Source organism: Mangifera indica, chromosome 6 (assembly GCF_011075055.1).
Source record: "Mangifera indica cultivar Alphonso chromosome 6, CATAS_Mindica_2.1, whole genome shotgun sequence".
NCBI classification, from domain to species: domain Eukaryota; kingdom Viridiplantae; phylum Streptophyta; class Magnoliopsida; order Sapindales; family Anacardiaceae; genus Mangifera; species Mangifera indica.
Genome location: NC_058142.1, coordinates 11,917,940 through 11,941,345, shown reverse-complemented (window position 1 = coordinate 11,941,345; position 23,406 = coordinate 11,917,940). Strand labels below are relative to the sequence as shown.

General features: G+C 33.0%; 1 protein-coding gene across 1 annotated transcript in view; it reads right to left on the bottom strand.

The window, feature by feature from the left end:
• LOC123218804 (ABC transporter C family member 12-like) overlaps positions 1-4,392 on the bottom strand; it is a 44,949-nt gene extending 40,557 nt beyond the window's left edge. Inside the window, exons 1-2 of the mRNA XM_044640442.1 lie at positions 4,286-4,392; positions 3,862-3,976 (exon numbers count right to left, since the gene is read on the bottom strand). Coding sequence (XP_044496377.1) covers positions 3,862-3,959 — 98 coding nt within the window. The 5' untranslated portion in view covers positions 3,960-3,976; positions 4,286-4,392. The remainder of the gene's footprint in view (positions 1-3,861; positions 3,977-4,285) is intronic.
• Positions 4,393-23,406: the final 19,014 nt, after the last annotated feature.

Genomic DNA, 23,406 nt, shown 5'->3' with positions numbered 1-23,406 from the left:
AATAAGAATGACACATAGGAGTTATCCAAACTTCCACCAAACCAGCAAGCAATTAGAGTAAAATGGGTATATAAAATCAAGCGCAATGCAGATGGTAGTATTGCCCGCTACAAAGCAAGACTTGTAGCCAAAGGTTATAAGCAAAAATATGGGATTGATTATGAAGAAGTATTTGCTCCAGTGGTCCGATTCGATATAGTAAGATTACTCATCTCTCTTGCTGCATCTCATAGCTGGAAAATCTACCAACTTGATGTCAAGTCAGCCTTTCTTAATGGAGTTCTTGAGGAAGAAGTATATGTCCACCAACCAGAAGGTTTTGAAGTAAAAGGAGAAGAATACAAGGTTTACAGGTTGAAAAAAGCTTTGTAAGGCCTCAAGCAAGCCCTACGAGCTTGGAATGCATGCATAGATGGTTATCTTCATCAAACTGGTTTTGTTCAGTGCCCCGTATGAACCCTGTGTGTATACTAAAATTAACACTCATGGTGAAATTTTAGTACTTTGTTTATATGTGGATGATCTTTTGTTTACAGGCAATAGTGAAAGGTTTTTCATGGAATTCAAGCAAACCATGTTTGATGAATTTGAAATGACAGATAATGGAATTATGTCCTTCTTTCTTGGCATAGAGATTCGACAAGATTAGAATGGGATTTTTGTATGTCAACAAAAATTCACAGAAGAGCTTCTGGAGAAATTCAAGAGGAAATATTGTAACATCACAACTCTTGTTGCTGCAGATTTTCATTTAACAAATGAGGGTGATGGTAAGCTTGTTGAATCAACACTATACAAAAGTCTGATTGGAAGCCTCAGATATCTAACGGTGACAAGGCCAGACATAGTCTATGGAGTTGGTCTTCTCAGCCGTTATATGGAAATGTCAAGAGAATCCCACTGGCAAGCAGCTAAAAGGGTTTTGAGATATGTTAAAGGCACATTTAACTTTGGTCTTTTTTATGCTTATGGAGAAAACTCAAAGCTAATGGGATATTCAGATAGTGATTTGGGACGAGATCCAGAAGAAAGAAAGAGCACAATAGGTTATGTGTTTTATGTTGGTTCTACAGCTTTTACTTGGACATCGAAGAAACAACTGATTGTGGCCCTATCTTCGTGTGAAGTTGAATATTTAGTTGTTTCTTTTACTGTATGTGAAGCTATTTGGCTTAGGAATTTACTTGCAGGACTGAACCACACACAAGAAGGACCTACGGTGATATATGTAGATAACAAATCAACAATTAAATTGTCCAAGAATCCTATCCAACACGGAAGAAGCAAGCATATTGACACAAGATTTCATTTTATCAGGGATTATGTGAAGCAAAAGACAATTGAACTACTTTACTGCCATACAACGGATCAAGTAGCAGATATTTTTACTAAGCCATTGTCTTTTGAAGTCTTTAATAGATTAAGAGCTATGCTTGGAATGAAGTCATTTTGATTTGAAGGGGGATGTTGGAAGTAACAAATCAAAAAAAATCATGGGTGCATGTGTTAAAGAAGAAGTCTTCAAGTAACAATAAAGTCTGGTCTTGAGTATGACCGATTCCTATGCCACCTCTCTAGTCTTAGGCCTGATCTCTAGGTGAAATTTGTTTTTTGAGATTTTGTTTGTTTTAACAGTTGTTTGCAAGCTCTGTATTTCCCTATAAAAGGAGATCATGAGATTCAAATAAAAATGTAGTATTTTGCCTGAGTAATAAATTCATTGATTTCACATTTCGTATAACTCTTTCTCTGTTTGTCCTGTTTCTTTTATAAACACCATCATAAGCACTATATGGAAAGCTTTTTAAAAGCCCATTAAAATAACAATACCCAGTCTTTTTTCCAATATATTGTTACTACATATATCACATCTTTAATCAGATGTCTAAATCTGAATTCCATGGTAATTGAAAAAAATTTTTAAAAAATAGAAGAAGAAAATAAATAAATAAATAAATGAAACCATACCTGAAGTGCAATCGCATCTGTTGTGATCATATTAGTAATTTTCCCAGATGGGAAATTCTTGCGACTTTCATGAGTTAGTCTTAAAGATTTGCGGAATATAGCAGCCACCTATAATAACAATAGTGAAACATGAGGCAGTGCTTTCAAACGGACCAACTCATTCAGGAACCTTAATATAGCAATCTAGTGCCAGCAGCCAAACCAGAACCAAAAGGATGGATTCTCAAGACTAAATAACACAAAGAAATGATTTTACCAAAGTTGATCTCAGCTGAAAACCAACTCGCCAAACATTCTGAAAATACTGTGCCTCGAATAGCACACCAGTTGACTGATCCAAGTGAAATAGACTTGTCAGTAAAGGATATACTAACCATAATAGCAGCACAAGAAATCAGTTCTTCAAGTCCAAAAAATACTGCAACATTGTGTACACTGATCAAAGAGCTCATATAATTAGGAGAGAATAAGATTAAGAATTATTGTTTATGCAGGCATAGATTTTATTCAAGATAAATATGTAGGAGATGGCTCTCATTTGTTCTCCATAGGACAGGGTTTGAGGAATGAAGGGACAAAAAGTTAAAAAAATCACAGATATTTCCTTGTGATAAAATCAATTTTAAGTCAACCAAGTGACATCGCTAGAAGGGAAAAAAGTATTGAACCTAAACAACAAGGTATGATGCATCATTACTAGAAAAATTAGAACATAATATTAAGAGAGAGTGCCTAGGAGTCTTACCACCCCAACAAAAATTAAGAAGGCATAGGCATAACCAGTCCAGGCAGGATCACCTCTTTGCATGGACTGCAAGCCATAAAAAGAGATTAAAATTCTTGGTTGCCAAAACAAAAAATAAAATAAAGAGAGCAATTTGAATCTACAGTATTCAGTTAGTTATGTACCAGAAGAATCACTTTTACTAAAGGACCAAAAATATTTTCTTCCCTCACAAAAATAGGAGCCTTTAGATTTGGTACATAAGAAATTTATCAATGAAAGTCTTGGATAACAAAAATGCTAACCTGTAAGAGGAGATTCAACAGAACAGGACCTACAAACTGAGAAAGATCATTTCCAATCTGCACAATGTTCAAAGAAGAATTAAAATCATAAGAGATTGTAAGAAATGAAGTGAATAATATTTCTTACATGCAGCAGTCTACAGAATCCTTTAAGACCTACAAACTGCTTGATGCAATAGAATAAGAAGTTAAGACTTTGAAAAATTATAGACGCCAGATATCCATGTTGTAGTGCTTCACATTAACAGGCCTTCATATGGTTTACAAGAAAAGAAGATTGTTACACTAATGCCATAGAATATTTAAATTAAAAACATCTCTAACAAGTAGTAATCTTACAATGAAGTATCAAAGACTTGATATTAATCCCTGTGATGTGAGAAAAATATCCATGTTTCTAAGTGCAAGATAGAATGAAAACTTTAGCAACATTTTTTGAGCCAGTTATGGAGTATCCAAAATCACAATATAGAAAGTTCAGAGAAAATGTGCATCCAAGAAGTACGGAATATGAACTTGGTACCTTAAAAAAGCCTCCTAGCCAGAACCTAAAGATAGTCGTACGAAAGAAATACAATGAGACAACAGGTACACAAATAAAAGCATATCTGCCTTAAAAAAGAGCAGTGTCTAATAAAAATTGAAAAAGCATCAATTATGTAGGGCAATCCGATACCTCCCACCGAGGCTACTATTGAGTGCTCTTAGAAGCCAGGGTTTAGGCCGCTGAGATTCTTTAGCCCAACATCTCTGGAACCTGAAAAAGTACAACCATTCCTTTTTGTGTCATTTGGTTGAAATACAAAAAATACGGTGATGTAGATATTAGCAAAAGATTGTTCAACGGAAGCAACAGAGGCAAACTTTTCGGTCAGAATCTCAGTCTGGTCCCATGTATCTAACTTCCAAACATCATTTTCAGTGATAGGTTTCTTATAGCCCAGCTGCATAAGCGGAGTCATCCATCCAAAATATATCCCTAAAACAAGGCAATGCACCAAAATGTCGATGAACAGCTGTAAGCAACAGGATAAAATACCTTCATCTTACATTGCCTAAAGGGGGAACCAAATTTTTATGATGTCAGTCAGCTAGTAAAACATGACAGATAATTGTGTAACATGAAAAATCCAGAGATTAATGCTTGTTGAATTTCAAATGGTAGACTAGTGGCAATATATGAACATATGCCTATTATTTTCCCTTCTACAAAATAAATCAGGATATTTTAAACCCCTTAAAATATAGATTTCTAAGAAACAAGAAAGCCAATTCAGGAACTACTTACGTGAAAGTATACTGGCATTCCTCTCAGGACATATATGTTCTCCTTCAGGGAGTGCATCATATTCAACATTATTGAGAGATTCATCTTCCAACAAAGTGTAACCCGGATGAGAATGCAAATGGGGAATATAAATAAATAGAAGAATCCCAAATAAAACCTGCATTAGAAAATAGTCACAATTATGTTGATTAACAAGCTTTCAAATGAATAAACAAATAAGCTAAGGTCAATGGATTTTGCTACTATATCATCTCTATACTAGGGGTGGCAACTAGCCCCTCCAACCAAGTCCCTACTTAGTACAAGGAAGAGATTCTCCAATAAAAGCTAAGACAAGAATAGGGATGGAAAATATTCTGGAGGGACGGAAATGGGGATACATATATACCTACCATGGCCATATATAAAAACCAATTTATTTTTCCCAAATATAAAACCTATTGGAAATGGAAATAATTTGATACGAATTTGAATCATCACCTCCCATATGACACTGTTTGACAACATTAATTGAAGCTAATGCATGAAATGCATAATTTCACTTAAAAGTCGAGACAACATTGCAGCAAGAAAATAGAGTGGGCATGAATCGTGAATTGGGTTGCTGATTTTCATTTTGTTATTTCTGTTTGCTGAGCTAGACAAAGCTATTAGACATGCAATAATAAAATATTTTAAGATAATTCATGTAACAAATGGAAGCAAAATATTACGAAATAAGAGTTTACCCTTTTCATTGTCTCTTTCGTCTTCTTTCTCCCTTTTCTCTATAATTTTGCTACTGCAATTGTGTTTTTTGAGTATGAAGTTGTATCAAGTGGTATCAGAGCATTAACCTAAAAATGGCTTATGAAACTCTAATGTAAGAACTCTGAAGGGAAATGATGCAACTGATTTAGAATGCAGAGCTTTGTCAATAGAAGCTGATTCAAGAAGTAGAGCTCCGTTAGCAGAAGCTCATGAAGGACTCAATCTATGAGATCAAAACCTTAATAAGGGGAATGAGCGTGCAACAATCAAAGATACTCACTAAACAAAAACTGGTTGATTTAACTAACGTAGGACCCACAACATACGCAAACCAGAGAGCTCCGTGGAGGCGATCCACTAAACTCGAGTTCCCTAAGTTTAGTGAGAGGACATTGATAGTTGGTTATTAAAGGTAGAGTACTTTTTCGAAGTAGATGACACAGTCCCTGAGAATTGGGTAAAGGTTGTTGTTCTGCATTTAAGGGGGAAAGCCATCCAATGACACCAAGGATTCACCGAGATAAGAGGACATCAATCGAATACATAAAGGAAGTACGTGCAATTATTGGGTGCCAAATTTGGTTCCCATGCTTATGATGATCTCCTTTGGGATCTATGGAACTTAAAGCAAGTTAGCTCACTCCAAGAATATTTGGATGCCTTTGATGAATTATACCCAAGAGCTGGAGTCCGAGAGGATTAAGCTCTCAATTTCTTTCTCTCAAGTTTAACGGATGTCCTGCAGATGCCCATCCGCATGTTCAAGTCGTAAACTCCTACAGAGGCTTTTGCCTTGGAAAAACTACAAGAGATTACCATGGCTGTCATACGTGACCAACTAAAACCTCTAACTTTTAAGACCCCTCATCTAGGCATCCTTTACAAAGCCAATAATAACGCCCCACCATTAGTTGTAACCAATTGTCCATTCACTAAACAGACCACCTAGGCCGATTTACTGCCTACTCCTACATTACCAAAAACACAACCCCAACCTCCACCTAAGAACGATCGAGTAGTTACCAACAAGGAGCTTCATGAAAGGAGGGCCAACGGCCTCTAATTTTTGGTATGACGACAAGTATGCCTTGGGGCATAAATGTAAGAAAAAACAATTTTAAACCCAGCAACTGCAAGTGGACACAGGAGAATATGAAAACTCAGAACCATACTTTGATGCAAACGATGTGGGAGAGGAACTTAGTTTAATGCACCTCTCTTTGAATGCTCTAAATGGGGCATTCAAACCAACGGTGATGAGGCTGGTCGGAACACATGGGAGAAAATCAATCCACATTTTGGTAGATTCAGACAGCGCTCACAACTTCCTAAGTGAAAAGACTACCTATCGATTAGGATGTGTACTAAAGTCAGTGGAAGTAGCTAAAGTTTTGGTGGCTAATGATCAAGAACTTTTATGGAATATGGTTTGTGAAGGGTTTGAATAGAGGGCCGAAGGTCAGTTGTATAAAGTCAATGCTTACATTCCGCCATTAGATAATTACGATCTAATTTTAGGTGTTAAATGGTTGGCTACTCTGGGGAATATTATGTGGAACTTCCAAGAGTTGAAGATGGTGTTTAAGTAGAAAGACAAAGTTAAGGTGTTACAAGGAAGTAAGGGCGGTGGAGTGTCAGTAATTGATCAACCGAAACTACTGAAACTATTAAAAAGAGATTACCAAGTTGCTTCTGTCCAGATGATTATTAAAGTGGAAGAGGAGGAATTAAATATGTTACAAGTGGCTAAAATAAAAAATGCAGGTGAATAGGAGTTAAAGGTTCTCTTACTGCAATTCCAAGATGTTTTTGGGGAGCAAAATGACTTGCCTCCTATGAGAGAACATGTTCACTAGATTATTTTGGAGGAGGGATCTCAACCTATCAATATAAGACCATAAAGATACAATAGTTCGCAAAAGGATGTGATTGACGGTATGGTAAAAGAGATGCTTCAAGCTGGAATGATAAGGACTAGTAGCAGTCCTTATTCAAGTCATGTTGTGTTGGTGAAAAAGAAGGACAGCTCATGGCGACTTTGTATCACTATATTTTAAGATGATCCATGCAACGAATGAAAGGAGAATATTATGAAATAAAAATTTCCCCTTTTCATTGTCTCTTTCGTCTTCTTTCTTCTTTTCTCCTATAATTTTGCTACTGTAATTGTGTTTGAAATTTTTGAGTACAAGGTTGTATCATAATTCAATCAAAATATGCTGAGATCCTAGGGATATGTTAGCTGTAAATTAATTGTAAAGTCAAAATATACAAAATAGGAAATAATTAATTTATTCTTAATTTTATGTCATGTATCACCTATAAATATAGTTGTTGTATATTAGTTGTAATATAGAGAAAAATAATAGTCCTTTCTTATTTTCTTAAATTTTATGGTATCAAAGCAGAGAATTAATCTCTAACTTCTATAGAAACCCTAAAGAATTTTCCAACTGTCTTTAACCATGTCTGAAATTTCATCCAATGTCACGACCTCTATTACTCCTACAAAATCCCTTTTAAACCACCCCTCCAACTTTGATTCACATGTGGTCCAAATCATCAATGTCCAATTAAAAGGTGACAACTTTTTGTGTTGGTCTCAACCTATCCAAATGTATATTCGGGGACGGGGAAAGATTGGATATCAAACAAGAGATAAGGAGATACAACCGAAGGAGAACCCCACATATGTTGTTTGGGATGCTGAAAACTCCATGGTCATAACATGGTTGGTTAATTCTATGGAGAAAGACATCAGTTCCAACTGTATGTGTTATTCTACAAACAATGAACTATGGGATGATGTAAATTAGATATATTCTGATATGATAAATCAATCCCAAATATATGAATTGACAATAAAACTTGAAGAGATTTGTCAAGGAGAGGACAACATCACTAAGTATTTCAATTCTTTAAAATTGTTTTGGTAAGAGTTGGATTTGTTCAATGACTATGAATGGAAATCAATGAAAGACTGCAATCACAATAAAAAGATAATGAAAGATTATCAGATCTACAAATTTCTTGTAGGATTAAATGTTGATTTTGATAAAGTAAGGGGGAGAATTATAGGTCGACAGCCTTTAACCATGATTAGTGAGGTCATTTCCAAATTGAGAAAGGAAGAAAGTTACAAAAATGTTATGCTTGGAAAAAAAGGAACTACTACATTGGTTGAAAACTAGATGTAGTTTTCAATAGACAAAAAACTATGGGATGAAGTAAATTAGATGTATTATGATATGAGAAATCAATCCCAAATATACGAATTGACAATAAATCTTGGAGAGATTTGTCAAGGAGAGGACAACATCACCAAGTATTTCAATTCTTTAAAACGGTTGTGGCAAGAGTTGGATTTGTTCAATGACCATGAATGAAATTCAACAAAAGACGACAATCACAATTAAAAGATCATGAGATCTACAAATTCCTTACAGGATTAAACGTTGAGTTTGATAAAGTGAGGGGGAGAATTATAGGCCAATAACCTATACCACTTATAAGTGACGTCATTTCCAAATTGAGAAGAAAAGAAAGTCACGAAAATGTTATGCTTGGAAAAAAGGGAACTAGTGCATTTGTTGAAAACTTAGTTTTAATGACATCTCATGCAAGTGCTAATAAAGTTAGTGCCACTTATCAATAAAAGCAACATGAGAAGCCTCAGGTGTGGTGTGATTATTGCAAAAAACCACGTTATACTCGAGAAACTTGTTGGAAGATTCATGGGAAGCCAACAAATTCGAAAAGCAAAAAATCAAGTGATAGGCCCAATCATCCATTTCCCTTTGCAATTGAAGCTAAGAAGAGTCTCTTCAATAAAAAAGCAAATGGATCATCTTCTAAAATTGCTAAACTCCAATACCTCATCCAATATTCCTAGTGGTTCTCTGACTCAAATAGGTAGCAATCCTAATGTTTTATCTTGTAGTATAAATAATGTCTTTTAGATCATTGATTTTGGGGCTTCTGATCACATGACCTTATTGTCATATCTATTCAACACTTATTTAACTTGTTCTGGGAATGAAAATGTTATGATTGCAGTCAGAGAAGGGTAAAATAAAAATTTCAGAACTTCTAGACTTTAAATTTGTTATACATGTTCCTAAATTTGCCTACAATTTATTATCAGTAAACAAAATAGCTGGGGATTCTAACTGTCATGTTATTTTCGATGATTCTCATTGTGAGTTTCAGGATTAGAACTCAGGGAGGATAATTGGCAATGCAAGGATGATTGGTAGTGCTGGGATGAATAACGATCTTTACTATTTTGATGATAATTTCTTCAGGAATAAAACAACTCAAGGGTTGAGTAGTATTGGTTCAATTTCTGCTCATAAAAAAATAATACTTTGACATTATAGATTAAGACATCCTAGTTTTCTTTACCTTAAACATTTGTTTCTAGCTTTGTTTAAAAATTTTGATTGTTTTTCGTTTTAATGTGAGAGCTATCTTTTATCTAAAAGTCATTCGTGCTAATCATTTTACAAAACCATACCGTGCATCAAAACCTTTTTATTTGATCTGTAGTGATGTGTGGAGACCCTCCAAGTTTATCACCATGTCTTAAAAAAATGGTTTGTGACTTTTATAGAAGATCACACTCAATCATGCTAGGTTTATTTGATGTATGAAAAATTTGATGTAAAAAAATTGGTTCAAGATTTTTATAAAATGATTGAAAACAAATCTCAATAAAAAATTAGTATACTTTGTTTTGATAATGGAACCGAACACTTCAATAAACGTTTGAAAATTTTTTTGAGGTCGAAAGACTTATTCCCACCCAAAGTTTATTATTTTTCTAAGTTTTCACTCATTAACTTTAAAAATCTAAAACACCCACTCATCTATTAATTTTGACTATAATTGTTAAGGGTAAAATCATCATTTTAAAATTTTATTTGAAAAAATAATAATTTATCCCTATTTCCCACCTTAATTCTAAAAACTAATAATTTTTCTTTAACTTAATTTTAAAGAGTTATGTTTTTACCCTCACTATTTAGGATGCCTAGGGTTTTCATATTTTAGGGTTAACAACTACCTCCCACAAAGTTCAAAACATTATACTTGCACCTTCAAAAATTCAGTCTCTCTTTCTGGTAATTGTTTTTCCTAACGATTCTCTCTGACGTCATCAACCCCCCACCCCCCACCAATAAGTTCACTCCTTCTTCGATGGTTTTTTGATACAGAAACCACTAAACATTTGACTAAAATGATTGGATTTGTCACACAAATCTATGTGACAAAATTGCATAGATTTGTGCAATAGAGCTGTGCGATAGGTGACGTATAGCTCTGTCATATGACATCCAACTCGGTGTGACATCGACCAACACAGCTCTATCACATGGATGTGTAAAAAAAATCTAGCCATTTTGATGGGATTATTGGTGGTTTTCGCATTGAAAAACCATCAAGCAAGGACAAAGCTTACCAATGGTAGGGTTGACGACACACCAAAAGAAATTGTCAAGAAGAACGATCACCAGAAAAAGGAAATGAATTTTTAGGGATGTAAGTGCATTGTTTTGAATTTTGAGGGGGGTGGTTGTTAACCCTATAATTTAAAAACCTTTGAAACCCTAAATAGTAAGGGTGAAAAAGTAACTTTTTAAAATTAAATTAAGGGTAAAATTGTTATTTTTCAAAACTATGATGGGAAATAGGGATAAATTATTTTTTCTTTAAATAAGATTGTCAAATAACAATTTTACCCTAATAGTAAAGGCCAATATTAACAAATAGATGAGTGTCTGAGTTTTTTAAAGTTAATGGGTGAGAATTTAAGAAAAGAGTAAACTTTGGGTGGGAACAAGTCCTTCGACCCTTTTTTTTTTTAAAAAAAAGGTATTTTACACTAATCTACTTGTCATAATACTCTTCAACAACACAAAATTGCAAAATGAAAAAAAAAATTTCTTGAAATGGCTCGTGCCATATTGTTCTTTATGCAAGTTCCAAAATATTTGTGAGGAGAAGTTGTTTTAATGGTACCATATTTGATCAACAAGCTATCTAGCCGTGTTTTAAAATATGTCACACCTTCAGATTATTTCAAAAAAAAACATTTCCTAAATATAGAATTAATTCAAATTTGCCATTAAAGATTTTTGGTTGCATTATTTTTTTTCACATACGTAACAAGTTTCGCTTTAAACTTGACCCAAGATTAGAGAAGTGTGTTTTCTTAGGGTATGCTCTAAATAAAAAAGAGTACAAGTGTTATAATCCAAAAACAAAACGAATTTTTGTAAGCATGGATGTCACTTTTTTTTTTTTAAAACCAACACCATTTTTCCAAAAATTGTCTTTAGGCAGAGAAAGAGAGATAAAAAGAAAATTTTTGGAAAATTTCTTATCCTTTACCAAATCCTATTCTCTTTTACTTAAATCCTCCTTTTCCTTCTATTTTTAAAAATTAAAATCAAGAATAAGTCATTCAAGATTTGAACACAAAGAAAATTCTAATATGCTACAATTAGATGGATCACGAACAAAAGGAGAAATACTACAAAAAGAAAAAATTACTCTTGAACTTGAGCTCTTAGTTTATTCTTGAGAAAGGCTAAGGAAAAGGGTAAAGACACGCAAATCATTCTATTACAAAACTAATCAAAATCTCTAAGAGAAGGTTCTTTGGATAGTACAAATATTCTCAATCCTAATCTTGTTTCTCCACCCTTGTCTATTTCTAATCTTGAGCTCTCACCTTTTATAGTTTTGCCTAGCATTGAATTATCAGATCTTGATATTCTTATAGCCATTAGAAGGGGAACTCGAACATGCACCCAACATTCCATTACCAAATACTTATCCTACCATATGTTGTCCAATAGTCCTAGAGCATTTACTTCTAAATTGTCTAACTTGTTTGTTTCAAAAACTATCAAGGAAGCTTTAGGTGATCCGAATTGGAAATTAATAGTTACGAAAGAGATGAATGCTATAAAGAAGAACAGTACTTGGGTAGTAGTAAATTTATCAAAAGATAAAAAGACTGTGGGATGCAAATGGTATTCATGATAAAATGTAATGTTGATGGAAACATATAGTAGTATAACGCGAAACTCATTGCAAAAGGGTTTACTCAAACCTTCGGGATGGACTATTAAAAAACTTTTACTCTTGTTGCTAAACTAATCTCCATTCGAGTTTATTATCCTTGGCCATGAATTACAACTAGTCTTTACACCAGTTAGATGTAAAAATGGAGATGTGGAAAAAGAAGTCTATATGAGTCTACCTCCAAGCTTTGAAAAAGGGTTTGGTGAAATGAAGTTTGTAAGTTGAAGAAGTCCTTATATGGGCTTAAACAATCCCCAAGAGTTTGGTTTGAACACTTTAGGAAGACTATATAAGGCCATGGTTATTACCAAAGTGAAGCAAATCATTTTGTGTTTCATAAGCATTCAAAATAAGGGAAAATAGCTATCATAATTGTTTATGTGGATTGTATAATTTTAATAGATGATGATCATATTGAATTAGAAAACTTGAAGAAACGACTTGTTAAAGATTTTGAGATCAAAGATTTGGAAACACTAAAATACTTCCTTGGAATGGAGTTTGCAAGGTTTAAAGAAGGAATTTTTGTTTTTCAACGTAACTATGTACTTGACTTGCTCAATGAAATAGGTTTATTTGGTTGTAAAAGAACTGAAACTCCAGCTAAACCCAACTTAAAACTACAACATGATAGAACTGAAGATGTGGTAAATATACATAAGTTTCAAAGGTTTGTTGGGAGACTAATTTACTTGTCTCATACACGTCTTGGCATAGCAGTCGTTGTAAGTAGAGTAATCCAATTTATGCATTCATTAGGACAAGAACATTTTGAAGCAATGTATAGAATCCTGAGATATCTAAAAGGAACATTTGATAATGGTTTGTTGTTTAAAAGACATGCGCATCTACTGGTTGAAGTCTAATTAAGCATGGAGTATTGTTGATTGAAAATCTAAATCAAGTTATTGTACTTTTGTTAGAGGAAATTTGGTCACTTGGAGGAGCAAAAAACAAAATGTGGTGACTAGAAATAATGCTGAAGTTGAGTTGAGAGCAACTACTCATGGGATTTGTGAAGTTTTGTGGATTAAAAGGTTGCCAGAAGAAATGATAATTTCATGCACCTTACCAATAAAGGTTTATTGTGATAATGTGGTTGTTATTGCCTTGCTTATAATCCTGTTTTTTATGACCGAACAAAACATGTGGAGATTAACAAGCATTTTATTAAAGAAAAACTTGAAAAGGGATTGCTTTGCACGTCATATCTACTAACCACCAAGCAAATTGCAGATATACATAGAAAAGGACCACACAAAAAGCAATTTGATTACTAGACTAGCAAGCTAGCAATTGAAGACATTTTTTAGCTAGCTTGAGGGGCAATGTGGAAAACGGAAATAATTCAATTGAAATATGACCGAGATTTTAAGGATATATTAGTTGTAAATTAGTTGTAAAGTCAAAATATACAGAATAGGAAATAATTAACTTATTTCTAATCTATTCCTAATTTCATGCCTTGTATCACCTATAAATATACGTGTTGTATATTAGTTGTAATATAGAGAGAAAAATTAGTCTTTTCTCTTTTTTTTTTCAATATTTTCTTAAACTTTAAAATCTCATCCTTATTTTCGTTTTCTTTCCTCAAAGCATTCCTTTTTTTCTTTATCCTCTTCCCTTTCTTTTTCATCATATCCTCTTATTTTCTTTCTCACTCTCTCTCCACTCCACCACTACTTGGCACTTGTATAGGATATGAGTCCCTAGTTTTAATTTTTACTATGGTTTTTGCGTTTTGCAAATTAATATAATTTGTTTGTGAGATTGTTGAAATGTTTATATATTTTTTGGAAGTTGGACGAATGAGAAAGTTGATAAATTTTGTATTTTGAATCGTTGAAGATTGATGATGAATTTAGAATGTTATGCTTGGTTGTATTTTGATGAGCAAATTTAATGATGGTATGTCAAGGACGGAATAAGGAAGGGGATTAATATTTTCTTGTAAGGTGGGGATGGGGGCAAAGATGGGGAATGAGATATTTGTCCTCGCACCACCCTGTCCCCATTGCCATTTTTACTATGTACTAGCAAGTAGTTAAATATAAATTTTATGATGTAACCTTGAAAGAAATTTTGGCCACATTTTCGGAAGAGTTACATTTGCTCAGACCAAAGTATTCCAATGGACCACCAAGTAGTCCCAGTATGGGGACTAGTCAAGCCATTCACTAAACAAGAAATAAGAGCAAGACCTTATAAGGAGTCCACTGTATGAATTCAAAACGCCAAGAAACTATGATACTTAGTGTGTTGGTATTTCTTTGACATTTATAAGTCAGTAAATATTGAGTATAAAAAAAACAATTGTTATATTGATATTGGCTTGTCAAAAACATGTCAAACATTAGTATTTAAAACTAGAGAATTGTTAGTTTTTGAGGTCTTTCCCATTAAATAATAATTGATACTTTCTCATAAAAAACATATCATTTTTGTAAATTGCCAACTTTTCACTTATATAATTATTTAGATTTGGCCAGAAAAGGTTCAAGCCGCTAGGTCTTTCAAGGTCAAGGAACATGGTTTTTAATAGCCTGAAGCTGAGCCCAATTTGGCACAATACAAAATTCTAAAAGTACTCCCACCTCCTTCATATAGAGACCATTTAGAATTGTGACAATGCAACCAATCACTAAGAAAAACTAGAGCAAGAAATAGTGATAGACCTTATAAGCTTCACTAAAAGAAAAGAAAATTAAGCTCAAACTATTACAAAATATGTATATTAGGGTTATAGAATATGATAGACCATTTATGAATAGATTATACAGATATTAGGTTTTGATTGTAGGGATTTAATTATGGTAGAACTTGGTTATGGGATTGTAATCACAAAAATCAAATATTCTACTTTCCTCATCTAGAATTTCTAATTTGTATATGTATATATATCTTTGTAATAAAGAAATATATGAATGAAAATTATTTTTCTTCAATTTTGTTTATGGTATCAAAGCTAAGTTTGACTCAGTGAGCAAATATGTCAATTTCTTTCTGCCCTAGTGAGCAAAGTCTTGGTCACCCTTGAAGAGTGACTGTTTCATCTGACTGTTGATGTAGGAAGTAGTACCACTTGAAAACTGGCTATTTCCCAAGATCTTGTCACCAAAAGACCAGTGTGTGACCCTTATGTGCCACCTCTTTCTTCGATAACATCCTTCACTGATCTTTATCTCCAACAAGCATGAGTTCTTACCGTTGATACCAATGCACTCAAATGCTACCGACTATCAAAACCTCATAAACCTATAGCACACGCCGTCATAATAGCTAGAACAATCAACTTTGTTAATTTTATCCCTGTTCAGACTCCGATCACCTTTTTTTAGTGTCGTCTCTCTCTGTAAAATGTATTTTCGTAACTGTTGCTAAAATCATTCGATCAAGCACCTTCTTGCTATATCTTATCTTTGATGTTTTGAGTACTATTATGTTGATAATAAACCTATAACTATGGCTGATGTGGTTCTTCTAATATCAAAAATCATGAAACACAAACTTAATGGTTCCAATTATCTGGAATGGATTAGAGTAAGATAATTCGACTTTATCTACTAAGCCTTAAGAAGGATGATCACCTTATGCAAACTCCTCCTGCTGATGGTACTAGATAGACATGGTTGAGAGATAATGCTCAAAATTCCATTAAAAGTGGGGTAATTAGTTAGATTAATCACAATGAATTAGTTAAAGAACTAATAGAATATCTAGATTTCTTATATTCTATAAGAGGGAATATTTCTTGCATATATGAGGTGTGCAAAGCATTTTACCGTGTAGAAAAAAAAATAGGACTATCACATCTTATTTTATGGACTTTAAAAGAATTTATGAAGAACTCAATATGTTGTTACCATTTAGTTCTGATATAAAAGTTTAACAAGCTCAAAAAGAATAGATGGTCATCATGAGTTTCCTAGTTGGTCTTCCTCTTGAATTTGAAACTACTAAATCTCAAATATTCACTAGCCCTAAGATCTCATCTTTGTATGATACATTTACTAGGGTACTTCGCACAAAACTCATCCCATCATTTTATACTAGTAATGCTCTTGTTTATTAAAGTAGTACACATAAAATTGGACATTCATATAACAAGAGTGGTAATAGAAAAGGGGGAACCAACAACCATGACAAAGTTATTAATAATCGGAGTTAGGATTCAAGAGGGATTGTATGCCATTATTGTCATAAGTCAGGACATACAAAACGCACTTATAGAAAATTATAGAATATAGCTCCGAAATATCAGTCACAAATTGTAGCCACCAACACTACAACAAATTCACCATCTAAAAAGGCCATTCTGATTTTTGCAAAGGAATTTGCCAAATTTTCTCAATACCAAGAATCACTAAAATCTCCATCTACTCTTATCACTACCATTGTTGAGTCAAGTAAACTAAACAAATGTCTTATTTCTTGATTATCTAAATGGGCATTGATTCTAGTGTCATAGATCATATGACAAGTAATTCTAATCCCTTTTTCACTTTTCAATCATATACATCCTCTTCTAGTGTTATTTTAACAGATGGATCAACATAAAATATTTTTGGTTCTGGCACTGTTAATTTAACTTCATTAATTTCCCTATCGTATGTCTTGAGTATACTAAAATTCTCTTTTAATTTAATTTTTGTGAGTAAACTCCCTCATGCCCTTAATTGTTGTGTCTTATTTTTTCCTTATCATTGTTTATTTCAGGATTTTATAACATAGCAAATTATTGATAGAGGACATAAATATGGGGGCATATACATCATTGACATGCAAGTGCCAAGATCCATTGCTCGTTCCATTGTCTTAACTCTATTTGAAGCACATTGTTGATTAAGGCATCCTTCTCTATCTCTGTTGAAGTAACCATGTCCTCAATTTCATCACGTATCTTCATTAGAGTGTCAATCATATCAGTTTGCCAAACATCATTATATGTCTTCATGTTCTAAAGTCAATAAACATGCTAGCTTTCCTTTTGAATTAATTTATTCGGATGTTTGGGACCTTTGTCCTATTGTATCCAAAACTAGATTTAAATATTTTGTTACTTTTGTTGATAATTATTCTTTTATGACTTGGTTTTATTTAATCAAAAATTGTTCTGAGATATTTTATTATTTTTGTGTCTTTTATACTGAAATAAAAACACATTTTAATGTTCTTATCCATACATTACGAAGTGATAATGTCAAAGAATATTTTTTTGAATCTCTTCAGTCGTACATAATTCAAAATGGCATTACTTCATCATTCCTCTTGTGCTACCATCTCTTCTCAAAATGGAGTAGTCGAAAGAAAAAATTGATGCTTTCTTGAGACAACTCGAGCACTCTTATTTCAAAAGCAAGTTCCTAAACAATTATGGACTGATGCAATTTCCACATCTTGTTTTCTAATTAACCATATGTCTTCATATGTTCTTCAAGGTCAGACTCCTTACAATATTTTCTTTCCAAATAAATCTTTGTTTCCTATTGAACCTAATATATTTGGTACTACTTATTTTGTTCATAATATTCGTCTTTATGTCACAAAGCTAGATCCAAAATCTTTAAAATATGTTTTTTTAGTTACTTTCGTTTTCAAAAAAGGTATAGGTGTTTTTGTCCTACTCTTAACTAGTATCTTGTGTCAATTGATGTTACATTCTCAAAAAACACTTATTTTTTTTCTACCTCTTCTACATATTCCATTTAGGGGGAGGATGATGATTTGTTAATATATACTATTACATCTTCTAATCCTTCAGAGGTTGGTCCACCTATTAATCTCACACCTACTAGTTCTCTAGAGTTTTCTCCACCTGATGATTTTACACCTACTAGGTCACCTATTACCTAGGTTTATTCTAGATGTCAGTAACCTCCGAATACATGTCTTAGACCAATCTTTTTATTGTCAAATCTAGTCTCAAGTATTATTGATTTTCCTATTGTTTTTCAAAAAGGTAAATGCTAGCGTACTTAAACTATTTCTTCTTTTATTTTTTATGATCACTTGTCCTCTTCTTCTTATTCCTTTATTGCATCTCTCGACTCTATCTCTATTCCAAAAACTATTCATAAAGTCTTATCTCATCACGGCTAGCATGATGCTATGATGGAGGAGACGAATGTCTTAGATGGTAATGGTACTTGGGACTTGGTAAACCTACATGTAGGAAAAAAAAGCTTTTGGATGCAAATGGGTGTTTGCAGTTAAGGTTAATCTTGATGGATCAATGGCTCGACTTAAGGCATGTCTTGTTGCTATTGGATATGCCTAAGCTTATGAAATGGATTACTCTGACACTTTCTTTATTTTTTCTAAGTTAACATCTATCCATTTATTCATTTCTACGGCAGCTACCTATGGTTGGCCTCTACACCAATTAGATATCAAGAATGTCTTTTTACATGGTGACTTTCAAAGAGAAGTCTATATGGAGTAACCGCTTGGGTTTATTGCTCAAGAAGAGTATAGGAAGGTTTGACACCTTCGCAAATCCTTGTATGATCTAAAACAAAGTCCTCGTGCTTGGTTTGAAAATTTTAGCTAGATAGTTCAAAAGTTTAGCATGGTAAAAAGCAAGTGTGATCACTCAGTTTTCTATAAACATTCTAAAGCTAATGGTATTCTTCTAATTGTGTCTATTGATGACATTGTCATTATTAAGTGATACTATGAAAATTTCATCTCTTAAAACATTTTTTCACACTTAGTTTCAAACAAAAGATTTAGGGGTGTTGAAATATTTCTTGGATATTAAAATGACAAGAATCAAGAAAGGCATCTTCCTATCTTAAATGAAATACGTGCTTAACTTATTAACTAAGACAAAAAAAAAAAAGAGAGAGAGAGCGAGAGCTAAACCATGTAATGCCCCAATGATTCCTAATTTGCAACTTTCAAAATATGGTGAATTGTTTGAAGATCCTAAAAAATATAGAAGACTGGTAAGAAAGTTGAATTATCTTATAGTAGCTCATCTTGATATTGCATATTTTATCAGTGTTATAAGACAATTCATGTCTTCTCCAACAATTGATCATTGAACAGCTTTATAACAAATTTTATGCTATTTGATAGGAGCCCTTGGACATGATATGGAAATCATGGACATACTCACATTGAATGTTTCTTAGATACAGACTAGTTAGGTTCTAAGATAGATAGAAGATCCACTATGAGCTACTGTGTCCTTTTTGGAAGAAATTTGGTATCTTAGAGAAGTAAGAAGCAAAATATTATGTCCCGTTCTAATGGAAAATTAGAATATAGAGCTATGAAACAGTCTATGTGTAAAATAATGGGGATATATCAGCTTTTGACTGAAGTTGATTTCCAAATTTCATTACTAGCACAATTACGATGTGATAACTAAGTTGGTCTTCATGATGCTTCTAATCTTGTGTGTTTCATGAACAAACTAAGCATATTGAAATCGACTATCATTTCGTTCGTGAGAAAATTCAGCAAAATTTGATTTCTACAAGATATGTGAAGATTGGAGAATAACTAAGATACATATTCACTAAGGTTATAAATGGGGTTCGGATTGAATATATTTGTAACAAGCTAGACATGATTAACATTTATGCCTCAACTTGAGGGGGAGTGCTTCAGACTATATAAAATACGTATATTACCATATAAGAATAGATTATACAGATACTAGAGCTTGATTGTAAAGATTTAATTATGGTAGAACTTGATTATAGGATTGTACTCATAGAAATCAAAAATACTGCTTTCCTAATCTAAGATTTCTAATTTTTATGTATATATGTATCTCTATAATAAAGTAATACATGAATGAAAATTATTTCTCGTCAATTTATTCAAAAACAAACCTGGCAAAAGACCATGCTGACATACAAATACAGTGCTGATCTGCATTTGAGTAATAAAACCATGAGTGCACTGCACATTAACCTCCAATAAAACTAGACTGTTTTTTCTTCTTTAAGAAACATTTCTCTTAAGAATGAAATTCATGCAGTGATATGCAGAAAAAACTTACCTACTGTAGTAATCCATCATTGGAAGAATAAGATTTAGCACTACAGCATCCCCTATCAGAACATAAATGACACCAAACCGCACATACCACCTGAACTCACGGACATAAATTTTAGTTTCCAAACCAGTCATTATGACCACAGAGCACCAAGCAAGAGCCTCAATGATCAAAGAAACCACCTGCAAGAGAAAATAAAATTACTTTGAATATCTTTGGTAAAGGAAGTCCAAAGTGTTACTTGTAGCATATAACTCAACCACCAGAATTAGAGATGGAATGATCATACATTGGTCACATATTGGGAAACACAATGTTATTGCCTAACCATCAATAATTAGCATATGAAAGAGCTAAATTCTGGTATATTTTAACTAATTAGATTTGTTTTGGCAATCTATAAACATTAGCAATGTCCACTACATTTTCAGTTTCAAATCTTCAAAGCATGAACCTAGTGATGTCCACCAATATCTAGCCTCAGAAAACAGTTCAATGGATTGAGTTCGCAAGGTGATTGTGGAAAAGCAGCACAATTAAAGATAATGCAATTTATGATTTTTAAAGTTCTAACTAATTTCGCAGTAGATTGAAGCTAAAAAAACATCAATTTCCAGTACATCTGATTTTGTGTGCGCGTGCTGAATTCGAAAGCCAAAAGCCACAAGAAGAAGGCAGAGAAAATAAAACGAAATAAAACAATAAAAAATAATAAAAGAAAAGCCCACCTCGAAAGGAGCAAGACTAGTCTCTCCGTCCAAGTTAAAGATAGAAATACCCATCACCAATCTTAGTAAAGGCTCAGCAGTACAGTAAGCAGCCAACAATCCTAGCATATAATTGTAGTAATTCGAACTCAAACGAAACCTTTGAGCTATAGAACTCCTTCTAAGAAGCCAGATTCGATAAATGCAAAGGCCAAAAAGAACCAAATGAGAAAAGGAAATGACGAGAGAATCAACTGCACAATTTGTGTATTCACCAAAGGCACTATCGACTGCTTTTGCCCAAATTCCATTTTCCACTGGTCTACAGTACCATTCCAATGGCTCAAAATCCATCCCTTATCACACCTACAAAAGATTCAAAACTCACATTATGCATTCATTATATCCTGTAAATTATGATTAGAATCACTATGTGTGTGGGAAAATTCTGTGTTTAGTGGATGTATTCGCTCATTGGACTACCTGCAAGAAGAATAAGCCAAGTTCATATTTAAAACAAGAAAAAGGTTAGCTACAAATTGCAACTAAATTTGCTAGATCAGAATACAAGATAACATAAAAACCTTTTGTAGTTAGACATTTCCATCTGCTGGTTGATTGATAAAAGGAAAGAAAAATTTTATAAAGAGGCATTTGTTTGAATTGGGTTCGAATAATGATTCCAAAAACAGTTTCGGATACAATCTTATAGAGTACAAAATTAATAACAATAAAGAAAAAAAGGAAAAAGAAAGTCACCTCGTTCTCACAAGTTAGAACTATTCAGATAACACTGGGATTTTTACGTATTTATTTATTTTCATTCTATTTGGATTTCAAACCAAATGGATCATCTTTGCATGCAAACTTACAGAGACACAGAGGAAACAGAGAAAAAGAAAGAAAAAATAATTCACTCGTTTACTATTTTCCAAACTTAAAATGACAACTCAGCCACTCAAACTTCTGGCCTCCTATCATTCTCAGCACAACGTAAAACCCGAAACCCATAATCATTTTTCTTTCTCGCAACCAACCAGTCAGGACACCACCACCCACAGCAATCGACAAAACAGTATAACTAACTAGGAAGAGTTGAAAAAAGAAAACCTTTTTAAGCTATAAAATTCTTCAGCGTATAAGTACAAGAAGAAGAAGTGAAACATGAAGAAAAGTCTCCGATTAACGTGGTTTGCAATTTAATATAATGTCAGGGAATCCCAAAGCGCCTTACATGTCCCGACCCCCATTAATTTAATATAATGTCAGGGAATCCGAAAGCGCCTTGCATGGCATCATGGCTGACGCAAAGAATAATATCATAAACCGCCTTTAAGATTTTGAATTTATAATTTAAATTTTATATTTCCATGTTTTACTAAGGCCAAAGGATTATTTTTCACCTAAGGTATGTTGTTTTCTTAAGTTTTCTTCTGTTAATTTTGAAAATTTTATTCACCTATTTGTAACCAATTAAAATTATAATGGGTGCTTAAGTTTAAAAGTATGAGTTATTTCCTGATATTCTTTCTTCAACTTATTTTTCTTCAATTAATAAATTATATTGAATGACACTTTTTAGTTGAAAATAGGCGCATCTTCCATTTTTCAATCTAAATACAAAACCTTTTCTCTCGGGTGCATTCAATGTAACCCTTTGAAAAGCCTCTTCATTTTCAAATGTTATGGATCAATTTCTTTTTTTCTAAATCTCACATAACCAACCTCAACATTTTCGTATTTTCAGATGCAGTATTTGTGTCCATCCCTAACATTTCAAAATATAGTGTTTTTTATTGTTGTTTTTGAGGTTCCATTTCGTCAATAACTTACTCAACCTACTGGGCACACTATTTTAATAGAACGCTTCTTTTTTATAAAAAAGAAAATGACATTTACACCTTTTTTAATGTGTCGACTTTGTTAAATTTCTTGAATAATATGTCATTATTCGGTGAATCAGAGTTGACTCTGTTTTTGGTGTATCTATTTTGTTGTGTTTCATTAAAAATTGTAGGTTCTTCTGCAAGAAAATTTAGGTGTTTTCTGATAGATTAAATTCAATATAAAAATGTTAAGTAGGTGCGTGATGGGCGCAAGATTAATAACATAATAAGCTAGAGATATAATATCTAAGTTTAATGGTAGTAAGTATGTGAGTAATGAATATGAATATCATAAGGCCAAAAAGTCAACAATAAAACTATGTATACCAATTTTTGATACATAATTTATGTACACAGAGGAGGTGTTATCATGTGATTGGATGTTTCTTTATCATATGATGACACATGTTTTAAAATAATATAATTATATGATGGCATATTACTATGTATATGAATTATGTATTAAAAATAGATACATATAACAATGTTTAAAAGTCAAATATGTGACATGTAAATGATATTGTATGATCTACACGTATTTTTATTAGACTTTTCTCAATTCCATGCAAATGATAGAGAGAAGTGCTTATGTCAGCAATAGTCGGTCTTCTCAAGCTTTCACATCAAGCTTTGATACAAGAATAAGGAGAACAAAGATGGAGACAAACTTTC